The 16,332-nt window shown below is 40.0% G+C and overlaps 1 protein-coding gene across 1 annotated transcript in view; it reads right to left on the bottom strand.

Annotated features, from left to right (window-relative positions):
- EARS2 (glutamyl-tRNA synthetase 2, mitochondrial) overlaps positions 1-16,332 on the bottom strand; it is a 17,029-nt gene continuing 697 nt past the window's right edge. Inside the window, exons 2-9 of the mRNA XM_074196258.1 lie at positions 8,891-9,046; positions 7,604-7,793; positions 6,571-7,043; positions 6,205-6,313; positions 4,796-4,949; positions 4,068-4,198; positions 1,190-1,325; positions 1-1,003 (exon numbers count right to left, since the gene is read on the bottom strand). Of these exons, the coding sequence (XP_074052359.1) occupies positions 920-1,003; positions 1,190-1,325; positions 4,068-4,198; positions 4,796-4,949; positions 6,205-6,313; positions 6,571-7,043; positions 7,604-7,793; positions 8,891-9,046 (1,433 nt within the window). The 3' untranslated portion in view covers positions 1-919. The remainder of the gene's footprint in view (positions 1,004-1,189; positions 1,326-4,067; positions 4,199-4,795; positions 4,950-6,204; positions 6,314-6,570; positions 7,044-7,603; positions 7,794-8,890; positions 9,047-16,332) is intronic.

The raw sequence follows: 16,332 nt of genomic DNA on the forward strand, positions 1-16,332 counted from the left end.
TACTTTTTTTCCTCTTTTTTTTAAAAAAATCTTGTTCTAAGATATGGTTCACAGAGTAGGAAAATAAATGTGAAGCAAAAGCAAACGGTATTGATAAAAATGACATATTTTTAATCGCCCTTTTGTACTCCCTTTTTTTTTTCCCAGTTAGAAGATAAGAGTCACAAGTAAGTGATAAGGATAGTCTTTGGGTACATAAAAGACTTCAGGAGGATTAATTCCTCTAAGATTTTTGGAAAGCACTCCATTTCAGTCTGGAAAATACTCCCTGATGCTAGAGTTCCAGAGTGCTCAGGCAATAAAACAGAAAACATTGTCCTTACAGATCCTAGCATCCTTTGAGTACTGCCCACCCCAGTCCTAGTGGAAAATCCTTCAAAATCCCACCTACTTAATCCTAGGCCACTTTATTTATTCTGGGAATTTACTAGACTCATTCATCCTTTACTGCCTATAAGTCAAACCATTGCTCAGTACAGGGCCACAAGACCAGATAATATCAGAGCTCAAAAAATTAAATCCTGAGTCCTCTCTATGAGCCTACAAATCTACTGCAGTGTTAGATGCTCAAATGGGAATCAAGGACCAGTCCCAAGCCCTGATACATAATATGGTACAATAAGGAAATGGAAAGATGGGTTCCAAAGGTAGTTCTATTGTATACTCAAGAAAGGAATGGGATGTTAGGGTGGGCTCTTCTGAGAGCTTCCCTACTGGTCAGAGGACTAAGCCTATAGGGAATCATCAATACATACTGCCTGTCACCCATGCCCAAACATGGGAAAACAGAAATGCAGTTCTCACATTAATACCACAGACTTCCTGTTGAACACTGATTTCAGCCCTGATAACCCAGTAAGAGTTTCCTGGAAAGGGAGTCACTGGTTGTCTTTGTCCATCCATCTTGAGAATCTTCTCCCTAGCTTAAAAGTACCCTTTGTATCCGTTCCCGAACTTCCTTTGGTCCCAAAGACACCATCATCTCTGCAACAGTTGGGCCTCGCTGAAAAAAAAAAAAAAAAAGGAGAAATCCTGGGATCAGATCCCTATATGTTCAGGAGGCATCTTTCACTTCCCTTCATAGTAAGGGAGGGACCACTCTATGGTTTGGTTAGTCTTTCTCAGGACTTAAGATTTAAAAGATTTGGGGAACCCAGGGAAAGGATTGCAAGAAGTTGGCCAAGCCCACCTGCTGTCCACTGAGTGCCAAGCGGAGCAGTTTCATCATTCTGACATACTCAACACCTTCTGTCTTCTCTGACAATCTTTTCAGTTCTTGGTTCAGCACCTCCTGAGTGAGAGATATGCCAGGTGTTTCCAACAACCTAGAAGAAGCCCAACTGATTCATTAGCTCTTCCATGGACTTCTGAACATTCTCCTCAAAGTGGGTCCAAGGGAAGGAATGCAGAGTTGGAGGGAATTTCGCAGAAGGCTCTCACTCAGCAACACTGCAGAATATGGTTAACTGTCAAGCTTTAGAGTTACTTAGAGAGCTTCTGTGATATAATCCAATCTAGTTAAGTATGACAAATTAACTAGAAGAACCCAGGAATATACAGTCTCTTATGAATTATTACAATCTTCCAAAGGCAATAAACAGTAGGCCACTTCCATGCAGACAAGCAGAAATAAAAAGGGACACCACCAGGAAGTCAGAAAATTGCAAGGGCTTCCAAGCAGAGTGGTGTGTCAATTAAAGGACAGAAGGATTAGGGCTTCTGGTGAATAACTTGAAGCAGAGATTAACAAAAGGTCAGCAAAGACAACAGAGGTAATTTATCACAGGGTTTTCCTCTGAGGCATATCATGAGATAATAGCTAAATTCCCATATTCCTCCTCCCTTTCAAGGTAAAGAACTTGAGAAGGCCAACAAAACCAATACTTTTACTTTCTTTACTCTTCCTCTTCTTAACTCTGCAATCTGGCTTCCAACCCTCCTGTTATTCGTGATCTCTTAACTAACTAATCTAATGGTCTTTTCTCAATCCCCATCCTTTTCTAGCTCTCTAGGCTTTAACACTACTGATTACCCTCTTCATACTCTCTTCACTAGCCTTCACTCTCTCCTGATTCTTTTCATACCTTTCCAGTTCCTTCTCAAGCTCCATTATTGAACCTTCAACCAAATCACAACTGCTAACCATGAGTGTTCACTAAGTCTCTATCCTGGATCCTCTTCTCTTCTGCCTTTATACCATTTTGCTCAGTGACCTCATTGTCTTCCACGGATTCAACTATCATTTCTATGCAGATAATTCTAACTTCTCTCCTGATCTCCAAGTCTTAAAACTCCAACTACCCACTGATCATCTTAAACTGGATATGTCATATCTTAAACCAACATATTCAAAATTGAACTCATTACCTTTCTTTTTAGTTTTTGTTTTTTTGGCAATGCAATGAGGTTAAGTGACTTGCCCAAGGTCACACAGTTAAGTATTAAGTATATGAGGCTGGATTTGAACTCAGGTCCTCCTGAGATGGTATTCTATTCACTAGGCCACCTAGCTGTCCCAACTCATTATCTTTCCTCCCAAACCTTTACCCTCTTCCTAAATTCCCTATTACTACTCAAAGTATCACCATCCTCCCTAGTTCACACCTTATTGACTCTTCACTCTCACTCTCCCACCCTCCCATATCCAATCAGGTGACACTTCTTATATCTTCCCTCTTCTCTCTAGACACTGCTACCACCTCCCTCCTAACTATTATAATGGCCTTCTTCTTGGTCTCTCTGCCTCAAGTTTTTTACCACTCCAGTCCATTTTCCACAAATATAACCATGTTACTCTCCTATTCAATAAAATCCTGACTTGCTATCACCTCCAGAATCAAACATAAAATTCTGTGTTTGCCTTTTAAAATCCCTTATAACCTGTGCCATCTGGTCTTTTTTGCACTTTCTCTCCTTTAGGCAGGCTGTGGTTCAGTGACATTGGCCTCCTTGCACAAAACCCTCCATATCTCCCAAATCACTATATTCACTGGTTGCTCCTCATCACCCCTGCCTCTGGATTTCCTTCAAGTCTCAATTGAAATCCTACCTTCTGCAAGAAATCTTTTTCCTGTCCTCTTGGGCAAGTGCCTTCTTTCTGAGATGAGATTCAAGTATCATATGCATACCTCTGGATTGTGTGGACTGCTTTGCCTGCTGACTTCTTCTTGTGCCTGGTGCTTAGCAGTTTCTGGCACAGGGGAGGCACTCAATAAATGCTTACTAAATGCTTTGAGGATCTGACAGCAAACCAAGAGAGACCTGACCCTCTTCCTATTCCTAAATCATCAGCTAACTAGCTGGATGACCACAGGCAAGTCACTTCCTTTTTTCTGAGCTTCAGCTTTCTTTTGAATAGAATGAGGGAGTAGATGGGGTGACCACTAACATTCCTTCTACTTTTAAATTCATCTTGGATTTTTTTGAGCCAGCTACCTTAAATGATTCTCCCCAGGGCTTTAATTCAATTCAATAAGTACTAATTAAGCAGTTTCTCCCATGGACCAGGTCTAATCAATCTCTCTCTCTCTCTCCCCACAAACACACATGAAATACTTTTGCCACTTTTGGAGAAGACACTAGGCAAGAAGTCAGTCACAAAGAGAATTGAGACATGCTAAATGAGACTGGAAAACAGGTGGGCAGAGGGGACTTTTAGGGAGCTTCCCAGTTCTGGACAGTTGTGTATTTGATGAGTCTTGGCTCAATAGAAGTAAAAAAAGAAACCTCTGAACTACAACCACATGACAGCTCAATGACCAGTGAGCCTGATCTCTAGTGATTAGCCCTTTTACCAACCTTGAAAAAGTCACTAACTTTGAACTTTAACGTCTCCACTCAGGACACAAGAATAATTCTATTTACCATATATGTCCCAGAGATATTTAAAGGCATTCTGGATAAGTTTAGTCTGACCTGTGCCTGAGGCTCCTCAGAACAAATAAAGCTACTTTATTAGCCTATCCCTCTGAGCTTCACCACTTGCCCAATGTACTGCCACTGTTCTTATCCCAAAACTAAGGACAAGGGAGAAGAATGAGTGTTTGCAGGCTATGCAGAGCACTCACCCCAGGACCAGTTTAGCAATCTTCTCCACTTCTCTTGAGATGGTTTGCAGCTGTGCTGGAGCCACAGCAGGGCGAGTCCATAGGTAGGAATATGCTGGTGAGACCAAGTCCTGCAAGCGACTGATGCGTCCCTATTAAGAAAGGGATTGGGAAGAAGCAGTTATAGAGCTGTCAGAAAGAAGCCAGGAGGGGTTCTCCAAGGAAATCTGGGCAGGGTGGGCTGCTCAAAAAGGAATAGGGGCAGCTAGGTGGCGTAGTGGATAAAGCACCAGCCCTGGAGTCAGGAGTACCTGGGTTCAAATCCAGTCTCAGACACTTCATAATTACCTAGCTGTGTGGCCTTGGGCAAGCCACTTAACCCCGTTTGCCTTGCAAAAACCTAAAAAAAAAATAAATAAATAAGGCGACCCCAAAAGGAATGGCTCTGTGTTTCTTTGTATTACACAATGAAGAGGAAGGGGAAGGATTATAACATTCATGGGGTGGGGCAGCTAGGCGTCATATAAGTGGATAAGAGCACTGGCCCTGGAGTCAGGAGTACCTGAGTTTAAATCCGGCCTCAGACACTTAATAATTAACTAGCTGTGTGGCCATGGACAAGCCACTTAACCCCATTTGCCTTGCAAAAACTAAAAACACAAAACAAAACAAATACAAAAACAAAAAAAAAAATCATTCATTGAGACACCTCCTTACCTGGGTCTCTACCAATGCACACCTGTACCTACCTGTCCCAACAAAAGGATTCTCTCTATGTAATCCTCACTGAGGACATCTCTATTCTCCATCTGCTTTCTATACACTTCTTCCACCATGGCCTGAAGTTTCTTCACAAGTTGGAGTCTCTGAGCTTTGTCATTCAGCAATCGAATCAAATGCAGTCTATAGGAGAGATGAAGTTACAAATCTGCTCCAGTAAAAGAAAGGGATTGTGAGGGTAGTGAGAAGGGAGAAGCCAAGAGAAAAGGGAGGAAGAGAGGAAGCCTACTAGCATAGAGGAAGTCCATGCTCCCACAATGGGAGTAGAAAAGACTAAAGAATGAAAAAAAAAATGTAGTCTGGGGTACCAAATTATCCCTCCTTGTCTAAGGGAGGGGAAAGGAATTTCTTTTCCTTTTACTGATGGAAAAATAAGAACCATACAAAAAAGTGACATTTTCACGTAAGTAAAACTAGAATTCAGGGTTTCTATTTTTTTGTCTCCTAGGATACCATGAGTCCCAGGTCCAAGCTATTGTAGGGATAAAGCTGGAGAACAAGGATTTCCATTACTTATGGCAGAAATGTCCTGGAGATCAGGTTAAGAGGCCCCTTTATGAAGGAGGGGTATTTTAACATGAAACAGGAGTTGGAGCTCTGAATCTCTTTGGCAAGTCTGTAACTGCCTAGCCAAATATCGTCTTTGTTTCCTCCCCAGGACTAATCCCCCCCCTCCCAGAATCAGCTTCAGGATTCCTTATCATGCTTCACCTCCCTCAGTTACCCAGGTTTGACTAGACTCATCCTTCTTGTGATTTAGCAGCAATAACAAGAAAAGGCAAGAAAGTCCCAGGAAGAGAAGGCAAGCCTAGAGTCCCACTTCTTAATATTGAGGGACTATTGCCCTTCTGAAAGCAACCTGTTCTAATAGTCAAGCAAAAAATACACAGCATCCTGCTGATACTTTAACTGGTTTTTCTTGATACTTTAACTGTTATTGCCACTTCATCTAAATAATGTCATAAACATCCATATCATGCTGTACCCAGAGGCCTTTAGTTGAAAGATACCATTTGAAAGATTAAATAAAATTAAAAATAGGTAAATTATAAAAGTTTATGAACTAGTTAGGAAAAAAATCTATTTTTCAATATAGTCAATGCAGAAATGTATTTTGCTTGACAACACATTTTAATATAAGGATTTCCCCCACCAACCCAATGGGGTAAGTGGGAAGGAAGGACAAAAAAAGTTTGTTAATTGAAAATATATTTAAATTTTAAAATAAATAAATCTCATCATTCTAGGGTCTGGTCTAAACACAGAACCAATCAGAAATTGGAATAACAAAACTGACCTGAGGAATAAAGGAATTCTTCTTTGAGGGAAGAGTCATCTACCCATACAGGGTCACCAAAACAGATCTAGATCTACTCACCTGTTGAATTCAGGAAGTTTCTCCAGATCCAGTAGAGCTGAATGGGTGCTGATTCCAGTTAAGTCAAACTGTTCAATCAACTCTGGCAGCGTCCTTCCCATCTGGTTCCCTGAAAATCAGTCAGGCCTATAAGGATTAAACAGTCCCCTCTGGAATCAGGTTCCTTTCCCCTACTAAATTGTAGATTTACTCCCAAGACAGACCAGGCTGCCTCTCAGGACAAAAGACTGAACTTCCTACTGGTTCCCATTCATAGGCAAGGATTCAGTCCAGGCTCTTAGTAATTAGGCTCCTTAGTAGATTAGTGCCAAGGACTTCTCACTCTTAGAAAGGTCCTGACCCTCAAGTCTCCCATCACCATAATACCTGCAAACCCTGAGCCATAATTGGTGATGATGTCTAACAAAGTCTCTGGGAGAAAGCCAGCTGAAGCGAAGTGTTCCAGAAATATGTCCCCTTGTCGCTTGGACAACTTGCTGCCATCCTTATTGAGAAGCAGAGGCAAATGAGCAAAGTGGGGTGGTTCCCAACCGAGGGCCCTGTATAAAAGGAGATGTTTGGCAGTAGAGACAAGCCACTCAGTGCCTCGAAGAACGTGGCTGATGCCCATATGATGGTCATCCACCACACAGGCCAGATGATAGGTGGGAAAGCCATCACTCTTCAGGATCACAGGATCACCCTCAACACTGGCCACTTCATGTCGGTTCCAGCCATATACCAGGTCCTGGAAAGTCTCAGCTCCCTCCCTCAGACGGAAGCGGACAGTTGGCTTGGCACCCTCTGCTAATTTCCTGGCCACATGCTCAGGACTCAAGAATCGGCATCGATTGTCATACCTATTAAAATTTCACAGAAAATATTCTCAGTCCAGGACACCCTAGCCAACTTGAACTGATCAACAGCTAGACTAAGCTAGGTTATATAAATTAAGAAAATATATAGAAATGGGATCTGGAAAATAATATGTAACTATGATCTCAGAAATGTAAAAAGTCAGAAAGCAATGAAAATAAAATGTTGCAAAATTAGAAGCTTGTTTGACCCCAAAGAGTAGAGATGGAAAGATATCTTGCCATTGTTGGCTCTTCTCCACAACCCTCCTTCTTTCTTTTCCAAAGGTGGATTTACACAAATATATTATCATATTTTTTTTGGATATGTTGATGGATTTTAATTTTTTTTTCTTTTCTTCATCTTTAAAAAAATTCTTTGTTATAATATATAAGCTTATCTCTGGGATGGGAAAGGAGGGAATAAAGAATGATATGCAAAAGATACTAATATAATTAAAATCTATTTAAAAAAGAAACATAGCAATGAAAAATGTCACACTATGAGAACCAAGTGACAAAGTATCAGAGATTTTAGGGTCAACTCTCAAGGACACATGCTGTACCGGGGTGTCTGATGGTTCCTTAGGGCCTCTTTTTTCAGTAGCTCTAGGCGCTGGGGGGTACAGAAGCAATAATAAGCAGCTCCAGTCTGCAACAGTGCCTCAGTGGCTTGAGCATATAGTTCCAGGCGCTGAGACTGCTGGTAGGGCCCAACAGGTCCTCCTCGTCTGGGGCTTTCATCAGGAGGAATGCCTGGAGCAAAGGGAGTAGAAAGTTAGGAATAGCTAACAAATGCCTGGTCCCTCCAAAAGCCACCCAAAGTACAGAGAATGAAAACCCATTAGGGGAATCATGCCCTTTCTCTCCTGCCTCCCAACCCTGGCAACTATATCCTACCTCTCTTTGGTCCCAGAGAAGAAATTCATATCAACAACAACAAATATTCCCCCAATATTGGTAGGATGCTGGAAATATATACATATATATATGAAAAAAATAACAAAATTTCCCTGCCTTCATAAGGTTAATTTTATAGCTGAGAGATAGCTCATATATGAAAAGAAAACAAAATGCAGACTACATGGAGTACCAAATGAGTGTGAATGAAATGGAAATTCAAATGTTATCAAATCTAATCAAACTGCTCTATCAACTCTGGTACGGTCCTCCCCTCTGGACTGTGTAGACTGGTTTGCCTGCTGACTTCTTCTTGTGCCTGGTGCTTAGCAGTTTCTGGCACAAGGCAGGCACTTAATAAATGTTTACCAAATGCTTGAGGATCTGACAACAAACTGAGAGACCTGACCGTCTTCCCACTCCTAATTCATCAGCTAACTAGCTGGATGACCACAGGCAAGTCACTTCCTTTTTCTGAGCTTCAGCTTTCTTTTGAATAGAATGAGGGAGTAGATGGGGTGACCACTAGCATTCCTTCTACTTTTAAATTCATCTTGGATTTTTTGAGCCAGCTACCTTAAATGATTCTCCCTAGGGCTTTAAATCAATTCAAGAAGTATTAATTAAGCAGTTTCTCCCATGGGTCAGGACTAATCAATCTCTCTCCCCACAGACAAACATGAAATACTTTTGCCACTTTTGGAGAAGATATTAGACTAGAAGCTAGTCACAGAGACCTGGGACATGCTAAATGAGACTGGAAAACAGAATGTGGGCAGAGGGGACTTTTAGAGAGTTTCCTAGTTCTGAACAATTGTGTATTCCCTTACACTTCTCCAAAAGGTCCAGGTAGAAAGCCTGCTTCACAGTTGGTTGCTATAGTTTTTCCTTGGAAAAGAAAACTTTTATTCCTGGGCACTGGGGGAAGTTGTCTATATTACCCTAGGACATACCTGCCCACTCCAACATGTCTTCAATGTTCTCAGCAGCCCCAGGCACCAGGCGAGTTTGATCTGTGTCTTCCAACCTTAAAATGAAACTCCCTTTGTATTTCTTGGCAAAGATGTAGTTGTACAAGGCAGTACGTAGGCCTCCCAAATGCATGAAGCCTAATTAAAAGGAAAAAACCCTTCAAATTATACTAAGTAAATGACTGAAATGTCTAAACATTTTGACTCAGAGAATCCAACATCCTAGGCATAAAGAGGTTAAAGACAAATATAAAGCCCAAAATAAATATAATAGCACTTTTTTTTTTTGTAAGTAGCAAATAACAGGAAAAAAGTAAATAGCCATCAAATGGCAAAGATCAAAACAAACTTTGGGAGGTAAAGAGAAAGAGGCATTATTACTTCAACCTCAAAAGTGATGAAAATGATAAATCCAGAGAAATCTAGAAAGACTTATAAGAAGAGATGCAGAATAAAGCAGAACCAAGAAAAACATAACATACACAACAGTCACAAAAAGACTATAAATGCAAAGAACCCCAAATCCTAACTGAACATTGTGCAATTAAAATGATCAAGCTTGGCCTAAAAGAAGAGAATAAAAAATATACCCTGCTCTCTTTTTGCTTATGGAGGTAAAACAGTGTATATTCTATTTGATCCTAACCTATCATTCCAGCTCTCCTTCTTTCTATCTCATCCCTCCCAAAATCTATTCTTGCTCGCATTGAGAAATCCAATCTCCCTGTCCTTCAGACTGCTTTGACTTTATATTCCTCCCTATCTAATCTGTACCCTATCATTCCCCACATCAATTCTACAAAGTCCTCTACTCTCAAATTCCCCTAATCTTTTTGCTACTCCTTTTTCAGGATCTGAGTTCTGGATTACTCCCACTCCTCCTACATTCCTACTCCCCTGGTGTAAAGAAGAATAGGAGCTAAGTCACACAACCAAGCAGACTGGGCCCTGCATGAAGAAAGACAGGGCTTTGCATTCACTGGAGTCCTACCTCACTGGCCTCCCCGACAAGTGTCACTTATCTCTAGGGGCAGCTAGGTGGCGCAGTGGACAGAGCATCGGCCCTGGAGTCAGGAGTACCTGAGTTCAAATTGTGACCTCAGACACTTAATAGTTACCTAGCTGTGTGGCCTTGGGCAAGCCACTTAAACTCATTGCCTTGCAAAAAAAAAAAAAAAAAAAAGTCACTTATCTCTCCCATTCCATCTCAAGAAGCTAAACACCCTGTCTTTTATTTTCCTGAGACACTTCAGGCCATTTAGCATGAACTCCCCCTTTTCCCTTTCTGAAAACTTCCAGACATCATCCTCCATTCTCCATTTACTCCTTCTCCTTGTCAGGTTTAGATCCCCTATTGGAATGCACTTGATCCTATTCCCTTCCAATTCCACCAACAAATTGAAAACTCAACCATTCTGTCTCTCTCACACATATATTTTCAGCTTCTCCAGTTCACTGATCTTCTTAAAAGTCTTAAAAACCAACTAGGTCCCATCATTCACACAATTTATCCCTTTACATCATTTTTCCCTTTCTTACCAAACTCCTAGAAAAATCAGTCTGTACTTGATACCTTTGCTTTCTTTCCTCTCACTCCCTCCTTAATCTTTTGCTATTTGGTTTATAACCTCCTCCATCACTCAATAGCTACTAGTTTCTTCACAGATACTCACAAACTTACTTGCCAAATCTGATGGTCTTTCTCAAAGGTCATCTATCTTAACCTCTCTCCTGCATTTGAGATCCTTCACTTCAATCATTCTAGAAATTCTCTTCTCTCTGGGTTTTCCTAGTGTGTTATTCTTTCCTAGTTCTTTTATCTGTCTGACCATCCCTTCCACTCTTCAGATATAATTTCCACTTTTATCTGTCCGACCACTCTTTTGCTGGCTCATTATCATCCTAATTGGGGGCTGTGGATGTTTCCCAAGGTTCTGGACTTTTTTATTCCTTTAGACTCTCTCTTGATAAGGTCATCATCTTCCAGGTGTTTAACTAGAATCTCTATGCAGATTACTCCTAAATCAATATATCCAATCCAGCATCTCCTCTGCATAACCAGTCACTTACTGGATATTTTAAATTGGATGTCCCAGATGTCCCACAAAATCAACATGTTCAAACTCCTTTTTCTCCAAACCCTCCCAACATCCAGACTTCCCTATTCCCATCAAAGGGCACCATGAATCTCCAAGGTTCATCATCTCAGCATTCTCCTCAAATCATCAAACTTCTCTCCACATATCCAATCACTTAACATTTCTACCTCTATATCCACACCTCTCACATCTCCTCTCTTCACTCACACAGCTATCACTTTAATTCAGGCCCTCATTATCTTTCTCCTAGATTATTAAGACAACCACCTGACTGGTCTTCTTGCCTCAAGTCTCTCACCAGTCCAGGTCAGTCAACTCTGCTACCAAAGTAATTTTCCTTAATTTTCCTTCAGTGCAATCAGGTCTTTCCTTCTTATCTGAGTTCAAGTAGCTCTCTTTTGCCTCTTTAGTCCAAAGAAGGAGGTCTTTTATACAGTTTTTAGAGCCTGTCACAACCCAGTACCTACCAATCTTCTGGTTAATTGGACATTCCTCACCTCTCACACTATGCCATCCAGTCAGGCTGGACTTTACTTCTCTTATCTTCATAACTTGGTACTGGTCATCCTCTCCTCACTTCACCTCCCTTTCTTAGAGGGAATCCCCCCTCTTCCAGGAAGATTCAACACAAACTTTTATATATAGCTTTCCCTGATCACCTGAATGACCAGCACTCTACTCCCATCAAGCTACCTTGTTCTTAACTGTCTTCTATCATCCTCTTCTTATTTATTCTGCACTCATCTATGTGTGTATTTATTGTCCTCCCCATTAGGATGAAAGCTCTGTGAGAGTTGTGATGGTTACATTCTTTGTATTTGTATTCCTAGCACTGAGGTCAGTACTTGATGTTGAAGAACCTTTGCTTGTTGATTGTTTTGCATGCTTCATAGGACCAGAATACAAAAAGTCAGTCATATAGAGAACATAGGTAATAACTATTTTAAAGTTATAGAAACTGAGGCTAAAACAATTTAAGTGATTAGTCCAAGGTCAAACAACTAGTGACTGAGAGTCTGAAAATGCAGATTTAACTAATTCTAAATACAGTATTCCATCCTCAATCCTATACTGTCATACAAAAAAAAGCATATCAACTCACTTCTGACAGGGCCAAAGCAGCTGACTACAGGGAGAAAAAGAGGCCTATATCTTCAAATAGAAAAGAGAGACTGGGGTCTCTGATTAGGAGTAGAAATGTTCCTAGCCTATTGGAATAGCAAATTCTTAAATTCTATTCCTTATATCAGTAGCTTCCCACATCTCATTTAGCCAACCTCTCAAATCACTTAGTTTTGGCAAAACTGAAGATAGGCATTTCTTCTGGTAAACATGAAATGTCTTGAAATGAGTGCTATTTTTTTTAAACAAAGTCATATTTTCATCCAATGCAATGAAATCAGAATTATATTTCCCTTAATTGAAGTATTGGCTAAGTGCCTCATTCCCTTAAGATTTTATTTTTTCACTATGCCTTCAAAGATGACTTAAAAATATAAATGCAAGTTTTCTGGATAATGCCAGATTTTCTTTTCTATGAAAACAATACAGGATCTGCTGTATCAGCATCATACCAGTTACTTCTAGCATATCCATGACTTGCTCCTAATATGGCTTCAAGAAAGGGGTGGAAAAGTGCTCTACTAATCAAAATTCCAAAAAATTACTTTAACGAGTTAGAAAAAATTGTAAGTAAATTCATATAGAGAAATAAAAAGTCAAGAATTGCCAGGAGCTTAATGGAAAAAAGTGCAAAAGAAGGTGGCTTAGCCCTACCTGATCTAAAATTATATTATAAAGCATCAGTCATTAAAACTGTTTGGTATTGGCTAAAAAATGGAGTGGTGTACCAGTGGAATAGACTAGGTGTAAAAGCAGGTGATAATTATAGTGATCTGCTGTTTGATAAACCCAAAGAGTCCAGCCATTGGGATAAAAACTCCTGCTTTGATAAAAATTGCTGGGATAATTGGAAGTTAGTATGGAAGAAACTTAGATTAGACCAACACCTCACACCCTTTACCAAGATAAGATCCAAATGGTTACAGGACATAGACATAAAAAAACAATACTATAAGCAAATTAGAAGATCAAGGACTAGTCTACCTGTCAGATCTATGGAAAGGGGAGCAGTTTATAACTAAGGAAGAGTTGGAGAACATCACCAAAAACCAATTAGATGATTTCAATTAAATTAAAAAGCTTTTGCACAGATAAAACCAATGTAACCAAGATCAAAAGAAATGTAGTAAATTGGGAAACAATCTTTACAACTAATGATTCTGACAAAGGACTCATTTCTAAAATATACAGAGAACTGAGTCATATTTTTAAAACAAAAAGTCATTCCCCAATTGACAAATGGTCAAAGGATATGCAAAGGCAATTTACAGATGAGGAGATCAAAGTAATCCATAGCCATATGGAAAAATGCTCTAAATCATTACTTATTAGAGAAATGCAAATTAATGCTTCTCTGAGGTACCACCTCACACCTCTCAGATTGGCCAAGTATGACCAGGAAGGATAATGATCATTGTTGGAAGGGATGTGGGAAATCTGGGACACTATTACACTGTTGCTGGAGCTGTGAACTCATCCAACCCTTCTGGAGAGCTATTTGGAACTATGCCCAAAGGGCAACAAAAATGTGTATACCCTTTGACCCAGCAATACCACTACTGGGTCTATACCCTGAAGAGATGATGAAAAAGGGTAAAAACATTACTTGTACAAAAATATTTATAGCAGCCCTGTTTGTGGTGGAAAAGAATTGGAAATCAAGTAAATGTCCTTCAATTGGGGAATGGCTTAGCAAACTGTGGTATATGTATGTCATGGAACACTATTGTTCTATTAGAAACCAGGAGGGATGGGAATTCAGGGAAGCCTGGAGGGATTTGCATGAACTGATGCTGAGTGAGATGAGCAGAACCAGAAAAACACTGTACACCCTAACAGCAACATGGGAGTGATGTTCAACCTTGAAGGACTTGCTCATTCCATCAGTGCAACAATCGGGAACAATTTTGGGCTGTCTGCAAAGGAGAGTGCCAACTGTATCCAGATAAGGAGCTATGGAGTTTGAACAAAGTGCAAGGACTATTCCCTTTAATTTAGAAAAAAAAAACCAGATATCTTATTGTCTCATCTTGTTACCTCTTAGACTTCACTTCTCTTCTTTAAGGATATGATTTCTCTCTAATCACACCCAATTTGGATCAATGTACAACATGGAAACAAAGTAAAGACTGACAGAGTGCTTTCCATAGGGGGGGGGTGGGGGGAGGGAAGCAAGCTTGGGGGGGAAATCGAAAAACTCAAATAATATCTTTAATTAAATTAAAAAAAAAAACCCGGTGGAAAGATCTCACAAAATCTCCCCCAAAGCCAGAAAAAAGTATGTGTATACAGGTACTATCATTTGTTTAAATGAACAGAAAAAATGAACTTAAGGATACTGTTCATACTCTAAAACTGTGGCACTTTTGAATTATAAAGATTTATATTCAGGGACAGCTAGGTTGCACAGTGTTTAGAGCACCGGCCCTGGGGTCAGGAGTACCTGAGTTCAAATCTGATCTCAGACACTTAATAATTACCTAGCTGTGTGACCGTGGGCAAATCACTTCAACCCATTACCTTTCAAAAAAATCTAAATAATTAAAAATAAAATTAAAACAACATTTATCTTGCTAAATGAAATTTGCTTAGTTAAATACCTAGGTAGATTAGCTAAGTGGAGCAGTGAATAGAGTTTGAGGCCTGGAATCATAAAGACATCCTCTTGAGTTCAAAGCCAGCTTCAGAAACTTACAAATTAGGCAAGTCACTTACTGGTTCACCTGTTCACCTCAGTTTTGCTATCTATAAAATGAGCTAAAAAAATAAATGACAAACTATTCAAATATCTTTGCCAAGAAAACCCAAAATGGGGTCATAAAAGGTAAGACTTTACTGAAATAACTGAACAACAAAAAAAACCTGGCTCAAAGGCTGTACAGGAAGCAATGGCAAGGGCTTGAGGTCTAGGTAATTGAAGTCTTGAACAAATTACTTAAATATCCTGGGCCTCAGTTCATGAAATCATTGACTCAGAATGGAAAAGACCATAGATGCCATATAGCCTAAATCCCTTGTTTTATAAAGAAAATGAGCTCCAAGCAGGATAACTTGCCAAATATTAGAGTTTCTTTTCTTTCTTTTTTTTTAAGGTTTTTGCAAGGCAAATGGGGTTAAGTGGCTTGCCCAAGGCCACAGAGGCTGGATTTGAACTCAGGTACTCCTGGCTCCAGGGCCAGTGCTCTATTCACTGTGCCACCTAGCCACTCTAGTGTTTTTACTTCTATATCTCTCCCTTCTGTCTCCTATTATATGGTCAAACAGCTAACACCCTAGTTCAGGGTCATTTTAATAGCCTCTTCTTTGGTATCACTGGCTTAAATATCTCACTACCCCCATTCTATTCTCCACAGATGCCAAAATGATTTTCCTAAACCACAGGCCTAATCATGTCACTCCCCTACTCAACAAAGCTAATTTGATCCCTATTTAGCATCAAATACAAATTCCTATTTGGCCTTGAAAATTCCTCACAACTTTTCTAACCTTATTACTCATTATTCTTCTTCAAGTTCATGGTCCAGCTAAACTGGCCTTTTTTTTTAAAGATTTTTGCAAGGCAATAGAGGCTTCCCCAAGGCCACACAGCTAGGAACTCAGGTACTCCTGACTCCAAGGCCGGTGCTTTATCCACTGTGCCAGCTAGAGGCCCCTAAATTGGCCTTTTTACTGTTCCTTATATATGGGACTTGATCTCCTATTTCCACTTTTGAATTGACTGCACATCATGCATATAATGCATTCTCTTCTCAACTCCACTTCTAGATAGAATCCCTAGTCTCTTTTCTCAACTCAAATGAAGTTTTCCAGATTCCTCCAGCACTTGTCCTCCTCCCTCCCCAACAATTCATCTTGTATCTATTATGTATTTATATGGACATATTGTCCTCTTCCCCAGTACAGAACATAAGCTGCTCTGAGCAGGGATTGTTTCTTCATCTTTTGTCTTTGATATCTTCATTTCCTAGCATAATAGCTGCCACAGAGCATGGTTTTAAATGCATCTTTGAGAGACTGTTCAAGGACCCAGTTAATAAGTAGCAATTCTGAGATAAAAATCCACATTTTGCTCTGTATCACCCTTGCCTGTTTCATCTGATGAGAAGACATCCCCTACACAACCTCCTTAATAAACCCATAAAAATCAAACCTAGGCAACATAGTGTGAAAGTTGTCTCATAGATTTAATATTATAAGTGGGAA

Source organism: Macrotis lagotis, chromosome 8 (genome assembly GCF_037893015.1).
Source record: "Macrotis lagotis isolate mMagLag1 chromosome 8, bilby.v1.9.chrom.fasta, whole genome shotgun sequence".
Classification (NCBI taxonomy): Eukaryota; Metazoa; Chordata; class Mammalia; order Peramelemorphia; family Peramelidae; genus Macrotis; species Macrotis lagotis.